This window comes from Oncorhynchus tshawytscha, linkage group LG06, assembly GCF_018296145.1.
Source record: "Oncorhynchus tshawytscha isolate Ot180627B linkage group LG06, Otsh_v2.0, whole genome shotgun sequence".
Classification (NCBI taxonomy): Eukaryota; Metazoa; Chordata; class Actinopteri; order Salmoniformes; family Salmonidae; genus Oncorhynchus; species Oncorhynchus tshawytscha.
The window spans coordinates 14,923,141-14,942,182 of NC_056434.1; the positions used below are offsets into that span (position 1 = coordinate 14,923,141).

General features: G+C 41.7%; 1 protein-coding gene across 1 annotated transcript in view; it reads right to left on the reverse strand.

Moving 5' to 3' along the window:
- Positions 1–18,320, reverse strand: part of slc30a7 (solute carrier family 30 member 7) — a 29,336-nt gene extending 11,016 nt beyond the window's left edge. Inside the window, exons 1-8 of the mRNA XM_024423016.2 lie at positions 18,143–18,320; positions 17,507–17,608; positions 16,963–17,076; positions 11,932–12,019; positions 11,609–11,741; positions 4,376–4,570; positions 2,968–3,015; positions 1,768–1,903 (exon numbers count right to left, since the gene is read on the reverse strand). Of these exons, the coding sequence (XP_024278784.1) occupies positions 1,768–1,903; positions 2,968–3,015; positions 4,376–4,570; positions 11,609–11,741; positions 11,932–12,019; positions 16,963–17,076; positions 17,507–17,608; positions 18,143–18,222 (896 nt within the window). The 5' untranslated portion in view covers positions 18,223–18,320. The remainder of the gene's footprint in view (positions 1–1,767; positions 1,904–2,967; positions 3,016–4,375; positions 4,571–11,608; positions 11,742–11,931; positions 12,020–16,962; positions 17,077–17,506; positions 17,609–18,142) is intronic.
- Positions 18,321–19,042: the final 722 nt, after the last annotated feature.

Sequence of the window (19,042 nt, forward strand, 5' to 3'; positions counted from 1 at the left end):
CTACATGCTTTGTAAGTAGGAAAACCTGCAAAATCGGCAGTGTATCAAATACTTGTTCTCTACACTGTAACTATTCAGCCCCCCCCCCCAAAGTGAATACTTTGTAGAGCCACCTTTTGCAGCAATCACAGCTTTTGCAGCAATCACAGGAAAGCTCCTTGGTCTTCATAGTGCCACTTGCTTGGTGGTGTTGCAGACTCCGGGGCCTTTCAGAACAGGTGTATATATACACTGAGATCATGTGACAGCTCATGTGACACTTAGTTAAAGTCCACCTGTGTGCAATCTAATTGTGACTTCTGAAGTTAACTGGTTGCATCAGACCTTATTTAGGGGCTTCAGAGCAACGGGGGTGAATACATATGCATGCACCACAAACTTTAAAAAAAAAGTTATTATTATTATTTATTTTTTTTAAAGTTATTTTTCTCATTTCACTTCCCCAATTTGGACTATTTTGGGTATGTCCATTACATGAAATCCAAATAAAAATCCATTTAAATACAGATTGTAATGCAACAAAATATGAAAAACACCAAGGGGGTTGAATACTTTTCCAAGGCACTCTAGTCGGACTATGATTTGTTTTTCAACAGGACAATGACCCAACACACATCTTCAGGCTGGGTAAGGGCTATTTGACCAAGAAGGAGTGTGATGGAGTGCTGCATCAGATGACCTGGCTTCCACAATCACCTGACCTCAACCCAATAGAGATGGTTTGGGATGAGTTGAACTGCAGAGTGAAGAAAAGCAGCCAACAAGTGCTCAGCATATGTGGGAACTCCTTCAAGACTGTTGGAAAAGCATTCCTCGTGAAGCTGGTTGAGAGAATGCCTAGTGTTCAAAGATGTCATCAAGGGAAAGGGTGGCTATTTGAAGAAGCTCAAATATAAAATGTATGTAGAAAATAGAAAAATAAAGACCCCTTGAATGAGTACATCCAAACTTTTGACTGATACTGTACATTTCGCGCCCACGAAGGTTCTAGCGTCAGGCAGGGCCATGACTACACCAGTGAGAGGAACCAATTAAGTTCCTGACTAGCTACAGAGATGTATTATTGGCTGTCTAGATGTGTAAGGATTGACCCCACCTAGGAGGGTATAAATATATGTGTTTGTGTAATCATGCTTCGTCTTTGCAGCTGTATGACCCAGTGGGTGAATAAACTTGGTTTGAGCTTTTTCTAGTCGTCCGTTTGAGTTTTTACTCTGTTCAGAACCTAACATGATCAGAGTTCATTTTTGCCATTGAAAAAATATTGTAATACTGGCATCAGCCCTACTAAAGACATTAAGCTGGATACGAATACCTATATTCAATGTCATGGGAGAAGCCAGTGTGCAATATTCCTTGGGTGTGGCCCTACTTGTGGAGCATTCAATGGATGGGGATTGTGAAATTTCTCTGGAGTTCTCTGCTACCATGGCAAGTCAAAAACAATCCAAGTGAACTACACTAATGAGTCCAACATCACAACTACTGGGCTGTGTTTTAAGAACTGTTTGCAATAGTGCAAAAATCAAACAAAGAAAGGTTATATAACCTAAAAAAGGTATGTCCTGGTTTGAGCTATACTTACGGTATCTGGTTCCATCCTGAAGATGATGCTTACAAACTGTACTGGTGAAAACCCTTTCTATGTGTATGTGCTATTTTCCGGCAGAAGTTTGACGATGGCCTTTAAGTTCCTCTTTTATGGGAATATCTGTAAAATGAGTGTGTGACCTGTTGGGAATTTACTGCTGTGTACAGTCATCTCACCTGACTCCGATCAGAATGGAGATGCACATGGAGCAGATGGGGTCAGCGATCATCAGGTCATACTTCTGCATCAGGATGGCCGAGATGATCACTCCAACGCTGCCCAGGGTGTCTGCTACGATATGTAAAAACACCCCTGCAAAACAACATTGGTCGTCATAAGTATTTCATATCATCCTTATCTACAAATAAGTCCCGCAACCAATACTGGGCAGAAGTTAAAACATTTGATTTTTATTATCATTAAACTTTTTAACATTCATGCTCAACACATAAGTACTCTGACTTCGGAAATCAAGCTACTGTATCAGTTACAACTGAAGTTTTTTTTTTAACCCAGTTGGGCAGGTTGATTTGGACTGCATGTAAGGCGCAGCTCTGACACTGGACTCACTTCCGCTGACTCTGGGCTGACATGTCACATGTATGTCACATTGTTCCCATGGGCTTATGCATTGCACCGCTCTCCTTGAGAGCAAGCTACAACTTCCCCCCACAGTACCAAGGTCAAAAGGTTATACAAAGCCAATTTCCCCACAACACAGACTTTGTTTAGTCCTTTCATATTCACATCGATTGAAACTTCAGAAGTTGAAATATAGGCGGCAGGTAGCCTAGCGGTTAGGGCATTGGGCCAGCAACCGAAAGGTTGCTGGTTCGAATACCTGCGCCGACAAGGTAAAGAAATCTTTTGATGTGCCCTTGAGCAAGGCACTTAACCCCAATTTGCTCCGGGGCCGCTGTACTATTACTACTACACATTTCACTGCACCTAGTCGGTGTGGAGAATAAAAACTGTTTACAGGCTAAGACAGTGAAATTATATTAATAGATACACAAAAAAAGTTTTAGCCTCAAAACATTTTCCCGGTGTTTAAAGGGCACTTCAACCACAAATTATAAATTGCTACTGTGCCTATAACTTTGATTTGGGCATTTTTCTGAAGCCCAATCTAGCACTGCATTGTACAGGAGACAATACATTTTGTTTTATTATCTTGAACTGGATGAAAATTCATGACTACAATCTCACACACATTAAATCGGCCATTACGGAAGTGACGGATGGTGGCGTAAGCAAATAATTTTAAAATAAAAATTAAACGTTGTGCGGAGCGTACATACAGTAGGTGAACAAATTAGTCAATAGCTGGATTATGCTGTGCATCAAATTAGCTAAGTCATTTAAATGTTCAGTACCTTGCAAAATCTGTTTGCTGGAGCCCTTGCCTGGTGTGTGCAGTTCATCTGGAATAAATAAATACATTAAATACAGCAGACAATTAGTATTAACTATAGAAAACAGGGCAAACAACAAATTGGATTCACAACAGCATTTCAACTGCCTGCATAGGTTCAGCGAGACTTCTGCTGGGACACAATATATAATAACAACTGTCATTTGGCAGACGCTTTTATCCAAACGTATGGGTGGGTGGCCGGCCCCGGGACGTATGGGTGGGTGGCCGGCCCCGGGACGTATGGGTGGGTGGCCGGCCCCGGGACGTATGGGTGGGTGGCCGGCCCCGGGACGTATGGGTGGGTGGCCGGCCCCGGGACGTAGGGGTGGGTGGCCGGCCCCGGGACGTAGGGGTGGGTGGCCGGCCCCGGGAATCGAACCCATAACCCTGGCAGTGCAAGCGCCTTTCTCTACCAACTGAACCATACAGGACCGTGACTGAAAAGGTGAGTGAAGTGCTGCCACATACAAAGTGCCAGCTCACATGTCAAACCGTGTAGTGCTAGCAAAGACTGAATTGTGGTAAAAGTGTTAGACAACGGTGAGAACAGTCAATTTCACATACTGAACAAATCAGGCCTTAAAAAACAGCTCCCTTTCCCCAACAGTACATCTTTGAGTCCCGCTTGTAGAGCTGACAGGATTTGGAAGGTATCAGCAATGTGGTAATAGCGCCACCTAGCGTTATAGGCAAAGAGTCATTTTCAGCTAGAGGCCACTAATTCAGTGTGTAGAGATTTAAAGGGTAAATAGGTTGTTCAAACAATAAAGCGGCCACCCCGCCACTGATTTGATAAATAGCTGAGGTATGGGGCTGGAAAAATGTGACCACTCAAATTCATAGACAGCTATGGATGCAAGGACTGACCATCCATGGTGTCTAAATTATAGCTTTAACCATTTAAGGCTCTACAGTGTTTGTTTACAATGGCGTAAAAAAAGCATATGTTTGGGTTTCTGATGGGGTATGACAATCGAACTAAGCTCATAGGCAAGTTACACTCTAAGAATCATGAATTTAAAAGTCCAGAAATGGATGTAGCAACCCAAATTGCACCTTTAACAAGGAATGGGCAAGAATTTATTTGGGATTGGATCCCTAAATAATGCCAACACATTGAGAAGCAGAAAACTAATTTAAAGTATCTTCAATATGAATCTACAACTAATTCTTGGGAAAATGTTGCTGGTGTTTGCATTTTCATACACCGCATATTCACTCTCCTCAAATGTTTGGTGTATTTACCTAAATGGAAATAAAACATTGCAACCCACTGAAATAACTACCAATTCTGGAACAAGAGACGGTGTGAGAATTCTCACACTGCATTACAGCCATTTTGTTTTCTGTGCCGGGTGTGGTCTCACCATGGCAGTGGGGGTCATCGTGGGAGTGACCGTGCCCTCCATGGCTGTGCCCATGCCCATCTCCATGGCTGTGCCCATGCCCATCTCCATGGCTGTGCCCATGCCCATCTCCGTGTTTGGACTCATGCCCATGCCCCCCATGGCTGTGTCCGTGGCCCGTACTGCCATTGAACAAAGAGTGGCTGTGGCCATGACCTGCAGAGATAGAAGACACAGATTATCATCATTATTACTGAAAAAATGTCAGCGGCCCAGTTTATTCTTGTGCTCAAACACCTACATCTGTGTCAAAAGGAAAACATAAATCAGTTGACATTCTATTGAACATAAAGGTGAAAGAATACACTTGGCATTGGTGCTCTTCTATTCAGGGTGCTCCCTGCTTGAGGAACGTGTTCAGCTAATTAACCTGACAAAAGTCATACTATAGTAAATGTCAAATCAAATTACATGTCACATGCGCAGAAAACAACAGGTGTAGACCTTTTATGGCTTAGTTACAAGCCCTTAACACTTATTTTTCTTAACTGCATTGTTGGTTAAGTAATTATTTATTTGTTTAAACAAGGGGTCCTGGTACAGAGTCAATGTGCAGGGGCACCGGTTAGTCGAGGTAATATGTACATGTGGGGGTGGGGGTGTCAATGCAAATAGTCTTGGTAGCCATTTCATTTGAACAGTTCAGCAGTCTTATGGCTTCAGGGTAGAAGCTGTTAAGAAGTCTGGAGCTCCGGTACCGCTTGTCGTGCGGTAGCAGAGAGAACAGTCTATGACTAGGGTGGCTGGAGTCTGACCATTTTTTGGGCCTTTCTCTGACACCGCCTGGTATAGAGCAGGAAGCTTGGCCCCGGTGATGTACTGGGCCGTACACACTACCCTCTGTAGTGCCCTGTGGTTGGAGGCCGAGCAGTTGCCATACCAGGCAGTGATGCAAAAAGTCATGTTGAAAGATGCATTTATAAGATGCATTTATATTCCTAAAACTTAAGTTGAAAATGCTGTCGCTGCTTCCTGCTGACAAGACATTTAGATAAATATCAGGTTAAATGTCCAAATCAATAACCAATATGCAGAAACAATGTGATGTATTGAAAATATGAATTGTAATATCTACAGTCGTGGACAAAAGTTGAGAATGACACAAATATTAATTTCCAGAGTTTGCTGCTTCAGTGTCTTTAGATATTTTTGTCAGATGTTACTATGGAATAGAAGTATAACTACAAGAATTTCATAAGTGTCAAAGGCTTTTACTGACAATTACATGAAGTTGATGCAAAGAGTCAATATTTGCAGTGTTGACCCTTCTTTTTCAAGACCTCTGCAATCCGCCCTGGCATGCTGTCAATTAACTTCTGGGCCACATCCTGACTGATGGCAGCCCATTCTTGCATAATCAATGCTTGGAGTTTGTGGGTTGTTTGTTTGTCCACCCGCCGATTGACCAAAAGTTCTCAACGGGATTACGGTCTGGGGAGTTTCCTGGCCATGGACCCAAAATATCAATGCTTTGTTCCCATTTTGCCTTATGGCAAGGTGCTCCATCATGCTGGAAAAGGAATTGTTAGTCACCAAACTGTTTCTGGATGGTTGGGAGAAGTTGCTCTCGGAGGATGTGTTGGTACGATTCAGAGAAAATGACTTTACCCCAGTCCTCAGCAGTCCAATCCCTGTACCTTTTGCAGAATATCAGTCTGTCCCTGAGGTTTTTCCTGGAGAGAAGTGGCTTCTTTGCTGCCCTTCTTGACACCAGGCCATCCTCCAAAAGTCTTTGCCTCACTGTGCGTGTAGATGCACTCACACCTGCCTGCTGCCATTCCTGAGCAAGCTCTGTACTGGTGGTGCCCCGATCCCGCAGCTGAATTAATTTTAGGAGACCGTCCTGGTACTTGCTGGACTTTCTTGGGCGCCCTGAACACTTTTTCTCACGATAAATGGTTGATTTAGGTGCAATCTTACTGGCAGCAATATCCTTGCCTGTGAAGCCCTTTTTGTGCAAAGCAATGATGACGGCACGTGTCTCCTTGCAGGTAACCATGGTTGACAGATGAAGAACAACAATGATTCCAAGCACCACCCTGCTTTTGAAGCTTCCAGCCTGTTATTCGAACTCAATCAGCATGACAGAGTGATCTCCAGCCTTGTCCTCGTCAACACTCACACCTGGGTTAAGAGAATCACTGACATGTCAGTTGGTCCTTTTGTGGCAGGGCTGAAATGCAGTGGAAATGTTTTTTGGGGATTCAGTTCATTTGCATGGCAAAGAGGGACTTTGCAATTAATTGCAATTCATCTGATCACTCTTCATAACATTCTGGAGTATATGCAAATTGCCATCATACAAAATGAGGCAGTTTTTCAACCACTCCACACATTTCTTGTTAACAGACTATAGTTTTGGCAAGTTGGTTAGGACATCTACTTTGTGCATGACAAGTAATTTTATCAACAATTGTTTACAGACAGATCATTTCACTGTATCACAATTCCAGTGGTCAGAAGTTTACATACACTAAGTTGACTATGCCTTCATACAGCCTGGAATATTTAGAAAACTATGTCATGGCGTTTGAGGCTTCTGACAGGGTAATTGACATCATTTGAGTCAATTGGAGGTGTACCTGTGGATGCATTTCAAGGCCTACCTTCAAACTCAGTGCCCCTTTGCTTGACATCATAGGAAAATCAAAATAAATTAGCCAAGATTTCAGAAAAAAAACATTAGACCTCCACAAGTCTGGTTCATTCTTGGGAGCAATTTCAAAATGCCTGAGGGTACCACGTTCATCTGTATAAACAATAGTACGCAAATATAAACACCATGGGACCACGCAGCCGTCATACCGCTCAGGAAGGAGACGCATTCTGTCTCCTAGAGATGAACGTACTGGGGTGCGAAAATATCAAATCAATCCTAGAACAACAAAGGACCTTGTGAAGAAGCTGGAGGAAACCGGTACAAAAGTATCTATATCCACAGTAAAAACAAGTCCTATATCGACATAACCTGAAAGGCCACTCAGCAAGGAAGAAACTACTGCTCTAAAACCACCATTAAAAAAAAGTCAGACTACGGTTTGCAACTGCACATGGGGACAAAGATTGTATTTACTGGAGAAATGTCCTCTGGGCCGATGAAACAAAAATAGAACTGTTTAGGCATAACGACCATAGTTATGTTTGGAGGAAAAAGGGCGAGGCTTGCAAGCCGAAGAACACTATCCCAACCATGAAACACGGGGGTGGCAGCATCATGTTGTGGGGGTGCTTTGCTGCAGGACGGACTATGCACTTCACAAAATAGATGGCATCATGAGGTAGGAAAATTATGTGGATATATTAAAGCAACATCAAGACATCAGTCAGGAAGTTAAAGTTTGGTCGCAAATGGGTCTTCCAAACGGACAATGACCCCAAGCATACAGTGGGGCAAAAAAGTATTTAGTCAGTCACCAATTGTGCAATTTCTCCCACTTAAAAAGATGAGGCCTGTAATTTTCATCATAGGTACACTTCAACTATGACAGACAAAATGAGAAAAAAAAAAATCCAGAATATCACATTGTAGGATTTTTAATGAATTTATTTGCAAATGATGGTGGAAAATAAGTATTTGGTAAATAACAAAAGTTTCTCAATACTTTGTTACATACCCTTTGTTGGCAATGACAGAGATCAAACGTTTTCTGTAAGTCTTTGCAAGGTTCACACACTGTTGCTGGTATTTTGGCCCATTACTCCATGCAGATCTCCTCTAGAGCAGTGATGTTTTGGGGCTGTTGCTGGGCAACACGGTCTTTCAACTCCCTCCAACGATTTTCTATGGAGTTGAAATCTGGAGACTGGCTAGGCCACTCCAGGACCTTGAAATGCTTCTTACGAAGCCACTCCTTCGTTGCCCGGGCGGTGTGTTTGGGATCATTGTCATGCTGAAAAACCCAGCCACGTTTCATCTTCAATGCCCTTGCTGATGGAAGGAGGTTTTTCACTCAAAATCTCACGATACATGGCCCCATTCATTCTTTCCTTTACACGGATCAGTAGTCCTGGTCCCTTTGCAGAAAAACAGCCCCAAAGCATGATGTTTCCACCCCCATGCTTCACAGTAGATGTGGTGTTCTTTGGATGCAACTCAGTATTCTTTGTCCTCCAAACACAACGAGTTGAGTTTACCAAAAAGTTATATTTTGGTTTCATCTGACCATATGACATTCTCCCAATCTTCTTCTGGATCATCCAAATGCTCTCTAGCAAACTTCAGACGGGCCTGGACATGTACTGGCTTAAGCAGGGGGACACCTGGCACTGCAGGATTTGAGTCCCTGGCGGCATAGTGTGTTACTGATGGTAGGCTTTGTTACTTTGGTCCCAGCTCTCTGCAGGTCATTCACTAGGTCCCCCCGTATGGTTCTGGGATTTTTGCTCACCGTTCTTGTGATCATTTTTACCCCACGGGGTGAGATCTTGCGTGGAGCCCCAGATCGAGGGAGATTATCAGTGGTCTTGTATGTCTTCCATTTCCTAATAATTGCTCCCACAGTTGAATAATTGCTCCCACAGATTTCTTCAAACCAAGCTGCTTACCTATTGCAGATTCTACAATTGCAGGTCTACAATTTTGTTTCTGGTATCCTTTGACAGCTCTTTGGTCTTGGCCATAGTGGAGTTTGGAGTGTGACTGAAGTTGTGGACAGGTGTCTTTTATACTGATAACAAGTTCAAACAGGTGCCATTAATGCAGGTAATGAGTGGAGGACAGAGGAGCCTCTTAAAGAAGAAGTTACAAGTCTGTGAGAGCCAGAATTCTTGCTTGTTTGTAGGTGACCAAATACTTATTTTCCACCATAATTTGCAAATAAATTAATTAAAAAATCCTACAATGTGATTTTCTGGATTTTTTTCCATAATTTTGTCTGTTATAGTTGAAGTGTAGCTATGATGAAAATTACAGGCCTCCCTCATTTTTAAAGTGGGAGAACGTGCACAATTGGTGGCTGACTAAATACTTCCCCCCCACTGTACTTCCAAAGTTGTGGCAAAATGGCTTAAGGACAACAAAGTCAAGGTATTGGAGTGGCCATCACAAAGCCCCAACCTCAATCCTATAGAATATTTGTGGGCAGAACTGACAAAGTGTGTGCGAGCAAAGAGGCCTACAAACCTGACTCCGTTACACCAGCTCTGTCAGGAGGAATGGCCCAAAATTCATCCAACTTATTGTGGGAAGCTTGTGGAATGCTACCCGAAACATTTGACCCAAGTTAAATTTAAAGGCAATGCTACCAAATACTAATTTAGTGTATGTAAACTTATGACCCACTGGGAATGTGATGAAAGAAATAAAGGCTGAAATAAATCAATCATTCTCTACTTTTATTCTGACGTTTCACATTTTAAAAAAAGTAGTGATCCAAACTGACCTAAGACAGGAATTCTTACTAGGATTAAATGTCAGGAATTGTGAAAAACTGAGTTTAAATGTATTTGGCTAAGGTGTATGTAAACTTCCAACTTCCACTGTACATGTGTAACAATGGCAATCATATCACTTGCATTTTTTTAAACAAGCACCTTAAACAGCACACGCACCAAACACCATTTGTTTTGACAAGTGGCAACAAATCACCGCTATCGAAATTAGATTCCATGCTGTTCAAAGTAACTAAAAAAAACTAAAAATGGAAACTGGAAATTTCTTTTAATCACTGGCTAGAGAACCTGCAGAAGACCGTCGGCTACATTTTGGAGTGATGCATTTGAATTTGGGGGTCAACAAAACAGAAAGAGAAATGCAACACTTATTTGTCAATTACTCATATCGATATCACGTTGAAATCAATTGCGCAAGAGGTTGCACGTCCTGTTAAAACTAACACAGCTCAAAAACCACACCGACTGTAGAAGACATTCTGAAGTGTTGCATTTTGTTTCATGTGGGTCACAACACGGTAAGTGTAATGCAACACTTTTGTTAATCATTTCCATTAATATCACACTGAAATCAATAGAACGTTTGTGGTGTAGCGCGGTTTGAACTAACACAATTCAAAGGCCACAGGGAAACTTTGAGTAACCTATACATGGCTGGTTAGATGAAACTTGTAAAAGGCTTATATGTATATTTTGGAATGTCAGATGTTTATTTTGGGAGGCTGCCATCATGGAAAACAGAACATACAATTGTTTTGTTAGTTAACTTAAAAGAATCACAACAAGGCATAGAAAACCAACACTGACAACGGTTGACTGCTATGTAAGTGATGATTTGACAGTCAAATCCATGTATTGTTATGTGGCTAGAAACTTAACTATTCGTGTGATTTCATTAACAAGATTTAAGTCCTGAGCATCCCAGCGCGAGTGATAAAATTAATGGCACAAAACCAAAGATATTGATCTGTTTAAAGCAATCAATCTTATGTCATCGTGATGACTAAACTTTTATACTAACATTACCAATCTGAGGTAAAACGGGTAATTCCACAATTTTATGGGGTGAAAATGCAACATTGTGTAAGGTAGTAGTAGCAAACTGTCCACATTAGCGAAATTAACATAATTTAATATGCCAAAATAATTTAACATGTCAACTCACAAACTATTGCAACAACGACATCTATTTCTCACTCATTTAGATTTAAAAAATGCTCTCGAACACAATTTACCGGGCGCTCTAGACTAGAGCCTTCAGTGTCTGTGCAGCAGGCTGAAAGTTTGACGTCCATAAGAGGGGTGTTTCTAAACTCTAATTGCATGTGAAGCTCAGCTTCAAGTCATGTGCATGTTTTCTGACTAGTTTCCCGACAAAACCAGCTTTCCTTCATACATTATATGAGACAAGCTAATATTAGTGTGTTTGAAAAGGGTACAGGGACTGGTGACTTCAGAGTGGACAGGGGTTAGGCGGAAAGCAGAGGGATTTGGGAAAGAGAGAGATACTTGGGAAAGAAAGAGTAGAGAGAAAGCCAAATGTGAGCCTGGGAAGGATTTGAGTGAACAACTTGGGGTACAGGCAAAAATTGATAAGGCAAACCACCTCATGGCTCCACCCCAATACTATATGCTTTTAGACCTAGCATAGAAGCACAAGGAGGAAGTACAGGAACTTTGAAGAGAGAAATGATCAGGAAAGGACTGACCACTTGGGAGAGTGTGATGATTAGGGGATCGTGTAGTGATATGGAGGTGCAAAGTGACACTGGAGAGAGAGGGAGAGAGATGTCCTGGTCCTACCTTCGTCCCCGCCGTGAGTGTGGCCGTGGCCCCCGTGCTGGAACACAAAGATGCCAACCAGGTTAACCAGCAGTCCAGCGACGGACACTGGTAGCAGGCGATCGTGATTCACGTGTGGCGGCTCCAAAGCCCTCTGTCAGGAGCAGCAGGAGACAAGACCAGTCAAACAACATTAAAAAAAAGTTATTCAGAATGGATCATCTTAAATAAAAAAAGGTAGATACAATTGTCAATTTCAGGTAAACAAAAATAATTGTCCAAACACTAGGCCCAGCAACCTGGTTTCATTAGGTGATATCATGAAAATGACTTCTGTGACATACCTCTACACCTTCTGAGAAAATGAAGAAGGCAGTGAAGATGAGGAACAGGCCATTCACAAACCCTGCCAACACCTCTGCCCTCACATACCTGGAAAAGAGATAAGAATTACAAAAACAATACACACAGGTAAACAATAAAAGGCTAATCACCTATCCAAATACCAATGGGATTTAAAACAGCTGCACCACCTTTGTTACATGAGTAGCAATACACACATCCAAATGTGTACTGAAGGTAGGGCTGTGACAGTCATGGAATTTTACGTCTTATTTGTCAGTCAAACGACCACCGTTATAGTCGTTCATGAAGCACATTGCTCCTCTCCTCCTAACTGTCACAGTGTGCCCTGTTTTTGGTAAGCCATTGAGTAAATGCATTTCATGATAATAGTTTGTAATAGTTTGCAACAAAACCTTGTTGAAACAAGGAGCAATGAAGTTTCATCACGTTGTAGAGTCCATGTGCCCATGGAAATTGAAATTTCCGAATTCAGCAGTCTTCAGTCAGCCGTTTGTTCCACAACACAAAATTCTAAAACTTTGTCTCCGCTCCTCTCGCTTTATAACAGCTGTTATGTGAACCAGGCTTACTTTTACTTGACTACTTTTGGGTAGAGTTTATCGACTTAAAAATTAAGTTCACAAAAAATAAATGGTTATGACTTATTTTATTTTCATCAGTCTTCATCCATAATCGTCAGTTACACGATTATACAATTACCGCACCAGCCCTAAGTGAAGGTGCACATTCTGTCACAGAAAGTTTTAGTGCTCACCAGGAGGATTGGAAACCCTGGATATCAATAAAGGCATAAGATCACAAATAATGCAGGTATCCGTATATGCTTGGAAAATGGAGACGTCACAAACGTCAATGTAAACATGTGCAGACACCTTATAGTTTGAGACGTAACCTTTGTAGCACTCTACATCAGGGGTGTAAAGCTCAATTTGCCCCACGGACCACATACAGTCTTAGTTGAGGTCTGGACAGCCGCTCTAAAAAATGTGTTATATTTATTTGTAATTGGAATATTTAAGATGAATAAAGTTAATATTCAGTTAAGAGTAATTAACACAATGCTTGACATTTTTTTATTTTACCTTTATTTAACCAGGCAAGTCAGTTAAGAACAAATTCTTATTTTCAATGACGGCCTAGGAACAGTGGGTTAACTGCCTGTTCAGGGGCAGAACGACAGATTTGTACCTTGTCAGCTCGGGGGTTCGGGGGCAACCTTCCGGTTACTAGTCCAACGCTCTAACCACTAGGCTACCCTGTCGCCCCATTTACAGTGCCTTGCGAAAGTATTCGGCCCCCTTGAACTTAGCGACCTTTTGCCACATTTCAGGCTTCAAACATAAAGATATGAAACTGTATTTTTTTTGTGAAGAATCAACAACAAGTGGGACACAATCATGAAGTGGAACGACATTTATTGGATATTTCAAACTTTTTTAACAAATCAAAAACTGAAAAATTGGGCGTGCAAAATTATTCAGCCCCCTTAAGTTAATACTTTGTAGCGCCACCTTTTGCTGTGATTACAGCTGTAAAGTCGCTTGGGGTATGTCTCTATCAGTTTTGCACATCGAGAAAATCCTCCTTGCAAAACAAGCTCAGTGAGGTTGGATGGAGAGCATTTGTGAACAGCAGTTTTCAGTTCTTTCCACAGATTCTCGATTGGATTCAGGTCTGGACTTTGACTTGGCCATTCTAACACCTGGATATGTTTATTTTTGAACCATTCCATTGTAGATTTTGCTTTATGTTTTGGATCATTGTCTTGTTGGAAGACAAATCTCCGTCCCAGTCTCAGGTCTTTTGCAGACTCCATCAGGTTTTCTTCCAGAATGGTCCTGTATTTGGCTCCATCCATCTTCCCATCAATTTTAACCATCTTCCCTGTCCCTGCTGAAGAAAAGCAGGCCCAAACCATGATGCTGCCACCACCATGTTTGACAGTGGGGATGGTGTGTTCAGGGTGATGAGCTGTGTTGCTTTTACACCAAACATAACGTTTTGCATTGTTGCCAAAAAGTTCAATTTTGGTTTCATCTGACCAGAGCACCTTCTTCCACATGTTTGGTGTGTCTCCCAGGTGGCTTGTGGCAAACTTTAAACGACACTTTTTATGGATATCTTTAAGAAATGGCTTTCTTCTTGCCACTCTTCCATAAAGGCCAGATTTGTGCAATATACAACTGATTGTTGTCCTATGGACAGAGTCTCCCACCTCAGCTGTAGATCTCTGCAGTTCATCCAGAGTGATCATGGGCCTCTTGGCTGCATCTCTGATCAGTCTTCTCCTTGTATGAGCTGAAAGTTTAGAGGGACGGCCAGGTCTTGGTAGATTTGCAGTGGTCTGATACTCCTTCCATTTCAATATTATCGCTTGCACAGTGCTCCTTGGGATGTTTAAAGCTTGGGAAATCTTTTTGTATCCAAATCCGGCTTTAAACTTCTTCACAACAGTATCTCGGACCTGCCTGGTGTGTTCCTTGTTCTTCATGATGCTCTCTGCGCTTTTAACGGACCTCTGAGACTATCACAGTGCAGGTGCATTTATACGGAGACTTGATTACACACAGGTGGATTGTATTTATCATCATTAGTCATTTAGGTCAACATTGGATCATTCAGAGATCCTCACTGAACTTCTGGAGAGAGTTTGCTGCACTGAAAGTAAAGGGGCTGAATAATTTTGCACGCCCAATTTTTCAGTTTTTGATTTGTTAAAAAAGTTTGAAATATCCAATAAATGTCGTTCCACTTCATGATTGTGTCCCACTTGTTGATTCTTCACAAAAAAATACAGTTTTATATCTTTATGTTTGAAGCCTGAAATGTGGCAAAAGGTCGCAAAGTTCAAGGGGGCCGAATACTTTCGCAAGGCACTGTATATGTTTTCCCTTCCTGCAACACACAGGATTTCCAGAGTTCTGTTTGTGACACTGATTTGTGTAGGGGTTGGTCACTTGATACTTGCATATTATAGGTTGTTCTCGTATCATCTGATAGTGATTGACATCAGAGCTACTGAAGGAACAAGTACTGAGGACACACTGATTATTATAAACTGATAAAAAAAGGTCCTCTCACTGTCAACTGCGTTTATTTTCAGCAAACTTAGCATGTGTAAATATTTGTATGAACATAAGATTCACCACTGAGACAGAAAGTGAACAAGTTCCACAGACATGTGACCAACAGAAATTGAACAATGTGTCCCTGAACAAAGGGGGGGGGGTCAAAATCAAAAGTCATTCAGTATCTAGTGGCCACCAACTGCATTAAGTACTGCAGTGCATCTCATCCTCATGGACTGCACCAGATTTGCCAGTTCTTGCTGTGAGATGTTACCTAACTCTTCCACCAAGGCACCTGCAAGTTCACGGACATTTCTGGAGGGAATGGCCCTAGCCCTCACCCTCCGATCCAACAGGTCCCAGACGTGCTCAATGGGATTGAGATCCAGGCTATTCGCTGACCATAGCAGAACACTGACATTCCTGTCTTGCAGGAAATCACACACAGAACAAGCAGTATGGCTGGTGGCATTGTCATCCTGAAGGGTCATGTCAGGATGAGCCTGCAGGAAGGGTACCACATGAGGGAAGACAGCGTTGAGATTGCCTGCAATGACAAGCTCAGGCCGACACACGGCCCCATACCATGGCGGACCCTCCACCTCCAAAACGACCCCGCTCTAGAGTACAGGCCTAGGTGTAACGCTCATTCCTTCGACGATAAACACGAATGTGACAATCACCCTTGGTGAGACAAAACTGTGACTCGTCAGTGAAGAGCATTTTTTGCCAGTCCTGCCTAGTCCAGAGACGGTGGGTTTGTGCCCATAGGCGACGTTGTTGCCGGTGATGTCTGGTGAGGACCTGCCTAACAGGCCTACAAGCCCTCAGTTCAGCCTCAGCCTATTGCAGACAGTCTGAGCAGATGGAGGGATAGTGCGTTCCTGGTGTAACTCAGGCAGTTGTTGTTGCCATCCTGACATCTGCAGTCCTCATGCCTCCTTGCAGCATGCCTAAGGCACGTTCACACAGATGAGCAGGGACCCTGGGCATCTTTCTTTTGGTGTTTTCAGTATCAGTAGAAAGGCCTCTTTAGTGTCCTAAGTTTTCATAACTGTGACCTTAATTGCCTACTGTCTGTAAGCTGTTAGTGCCTTAACGACCGTTCCACAGGTGCATGTTCATTAATTGTTTATGGTTAAATGAACAAGCATGGGAAACAGTGTTTAAACCCTTTACAATGAAGATCTCTGAATTATTTGGATTTTTACAAATTATCTTTGAAAGACAGGGTCCTGTAAAAGGGACGCTTCATTTTTTGCTGAGTTTAGTATTGATGACATTATAAACACTGATTCTGTAGCAGGTGGTATAGTCACCGCCTTTTGTTTTGACTTCATACAAGCCTCTCGGGCTTATGTTTAGAGAACATTTGGTACTGTCCGATATAAAGGGCGTTGCCAAGAGGCCTGTTAGATATTTTCTCTACTTCTGTTCTGAAGATGTCTTCCTGTTGCAACTTATCAACAATTGCGCTTGTTTTTTATTCACCTGAACATATCCTTTACATAATAGCGACGAGGATGGGATGCTAAGGATTTTAGCCGTGTTGGTTGAAAGCAGCTTCAGAATCAGCTCTCTGGAGGGGAGTCAAATGTGAGTACTCCTCTTTTGTGGAACCTTCTGTTGGGGTTTCCCTTGGCATCTAAAGAGTACCACGCAAGAACCTTGTTGTCAAGAAATAATCTTTGTTTTATTAGTCAACTTGGTTAATATGATACCGGTTTAAAGACACTTCTGGAGCCGTACGACAGTGTAGTCTGTTGGTACGTGGTGGAAAATCCTCTAGGAGCAACACTGAAAACACGGGAGACGGGTACGTGAGTGCTCGGTGTACCTCAATTAAAACATCTTACAAACTTCTTTCGATACTGCTATAACAAAAGATCAAACCACCCACCTATGTTTGAAACCCCTGGTCTACATTGATTGCATACGTACCCATATGAGAAGGAGTCATTTGACCTCCACCTGGAGATCACTGAGGCTGCAAGTCCGGCTAAAAGTGCAGTGCAGTCGAAGAACATGTGAAAGGAATCTGATATCAAGCCTAAACTGAGAGCAAAAAAAAAAAACAGTACTTTTATGAATGGCTGATAAAACAATAACATATTTATTCTTGCCTATATTAGTTCTAGCTAGCTCGTTACTTGTCTATGGGAAGACATTACATTTTATGATAGTGACATTTGAATACTAGCCTGGGAGACCAGACAGATAATCAGCTGGTTCCAGGTAATTTGAACACGTTGCAGAGAGGATGTCCTAAGCAGAAATTAATGTACAGACGTCAAGCTGAATAGACATTTTAATACACATTGGGGAATAACAATTATCAAAGTAGCTCAAATATATATAGTTTGTGGTGCATTCCCACTGATAGGGGCAGTGCAAGCAACGGTTTATGGCACAATGCTTAGACATACGTGGCACATCCTGAAATAAGAGTTGCGTGTTTTTCGATTTATATACGGTCAGAACTTACCTGTTACTCCATATGCCGTACGATAATTCCACAAAAGCAAAGGACAGATTCAGACAGAGAAAGAAAAACAAATTGCGTGATGTTGTATCAGATAGGATTGATCTGGAAAATAAGAAATTGCACTGAGTTAGAATCCCAGCTGATGAAAGCCGCAAGCTAGCGCGAGTTATCAAACAAGCTAGCCCTGCGCTAATCACAACAGTCAAGCGTATTGCTTTTGTTTGGCAGTTTATGAATGAGAAGTAACGTTAGCTATAGCAAATATTACATACATTTAGCTGTAAAGCATGTTGAGCGCATATAAATATTGAATATTATACAACCGCCCTAGGTTAGATAGCTAAGTAAGTCGGAAGTAACGTTAACGTTAGCTAACTTCCAGCTGTGTTGGCTAGTTAGGACATCCATTCCGGCATCTGAAGCTAAGTTAGCTAGCCAGCTAATGTCCCCTATAAATATGTCTATGTAACGTTAGCTGACAACAATATCTCTCTGGTCAACCAATATAGATTGTAAAGTAGCTAGCTAATAAATCCATTATGTTTCAAGAAGCATCAGATTTTGGCATGATTTTCAGATATCTGAATTAGCATAGATTCAAAAGAGCTAAATAAAACATAAAAAGACAGAACTTACCTGAACCATCCTGAAATCTTGGCAAGGAGGTTGAATTTGGCTGGCTTGTACTCGTCGTCTTTTATAGATAATGGTAACATTTTAGCAGTCCCAGACTGTGGCTAGGTAGCGACTGTTGGTTTGTGCTGCAACCACCAACTCAGCTCCTTCAAGCAGGAGATGAGACATGCATCCGGTCAATAGAGGGCGCTCGCGCTGCCAAACATATTTTACTATAAACCTAAAGCGAGTATGGCACAGGTTAAATAGAATAATAAGGTGGATAAGTTTTGAGACATAACTAAAATAAAGCCAATGATATGTTGGTGTATGGATACAGTTGGCTATCCTACATTCGGGGGTTCTGTTCCCCATCAGATACTACTGCTACCCAGAATCCTTAATCGTAATAGAAGGCTATGCTGCTACCCATCATATAGTTATCTTTCAGTTGCAGTGATGGGACAAGACTGTAACTACCAATTGGATACCACGAAATTTGGGAGAAAAAGGGGTAAAAAAAGAAACAACTTTTTTTTAATACAACACTTTCACCATCACATCAGATACTGTCTCAGATCAATTCAGCCTACAGTTCTTCACCCTGAGTAGGCTACATTACCTTGATTGCACAATAGTGCTTACAAATACAATGTCATTACAAAAAGTAATTACAAATGTTTATCCTGTGTCGCAGATTAATTTCTGATTTATTCAACAATATATATTTATTTTAATTTGAATGAAAAACATGCTCATGGAAGCTTATAATTCACATTTCCCAAATAAAGTCTCAAATGGAACAAAGTTTGAGTTCCTCATTTAACAATCTAGTATTAAGGTTGCCAAAATTCAGTTTTCCATTATAGGAAAAACATAGGCTACCCTATATATTTTTTCATAGAAAACTTGTCAACCTTT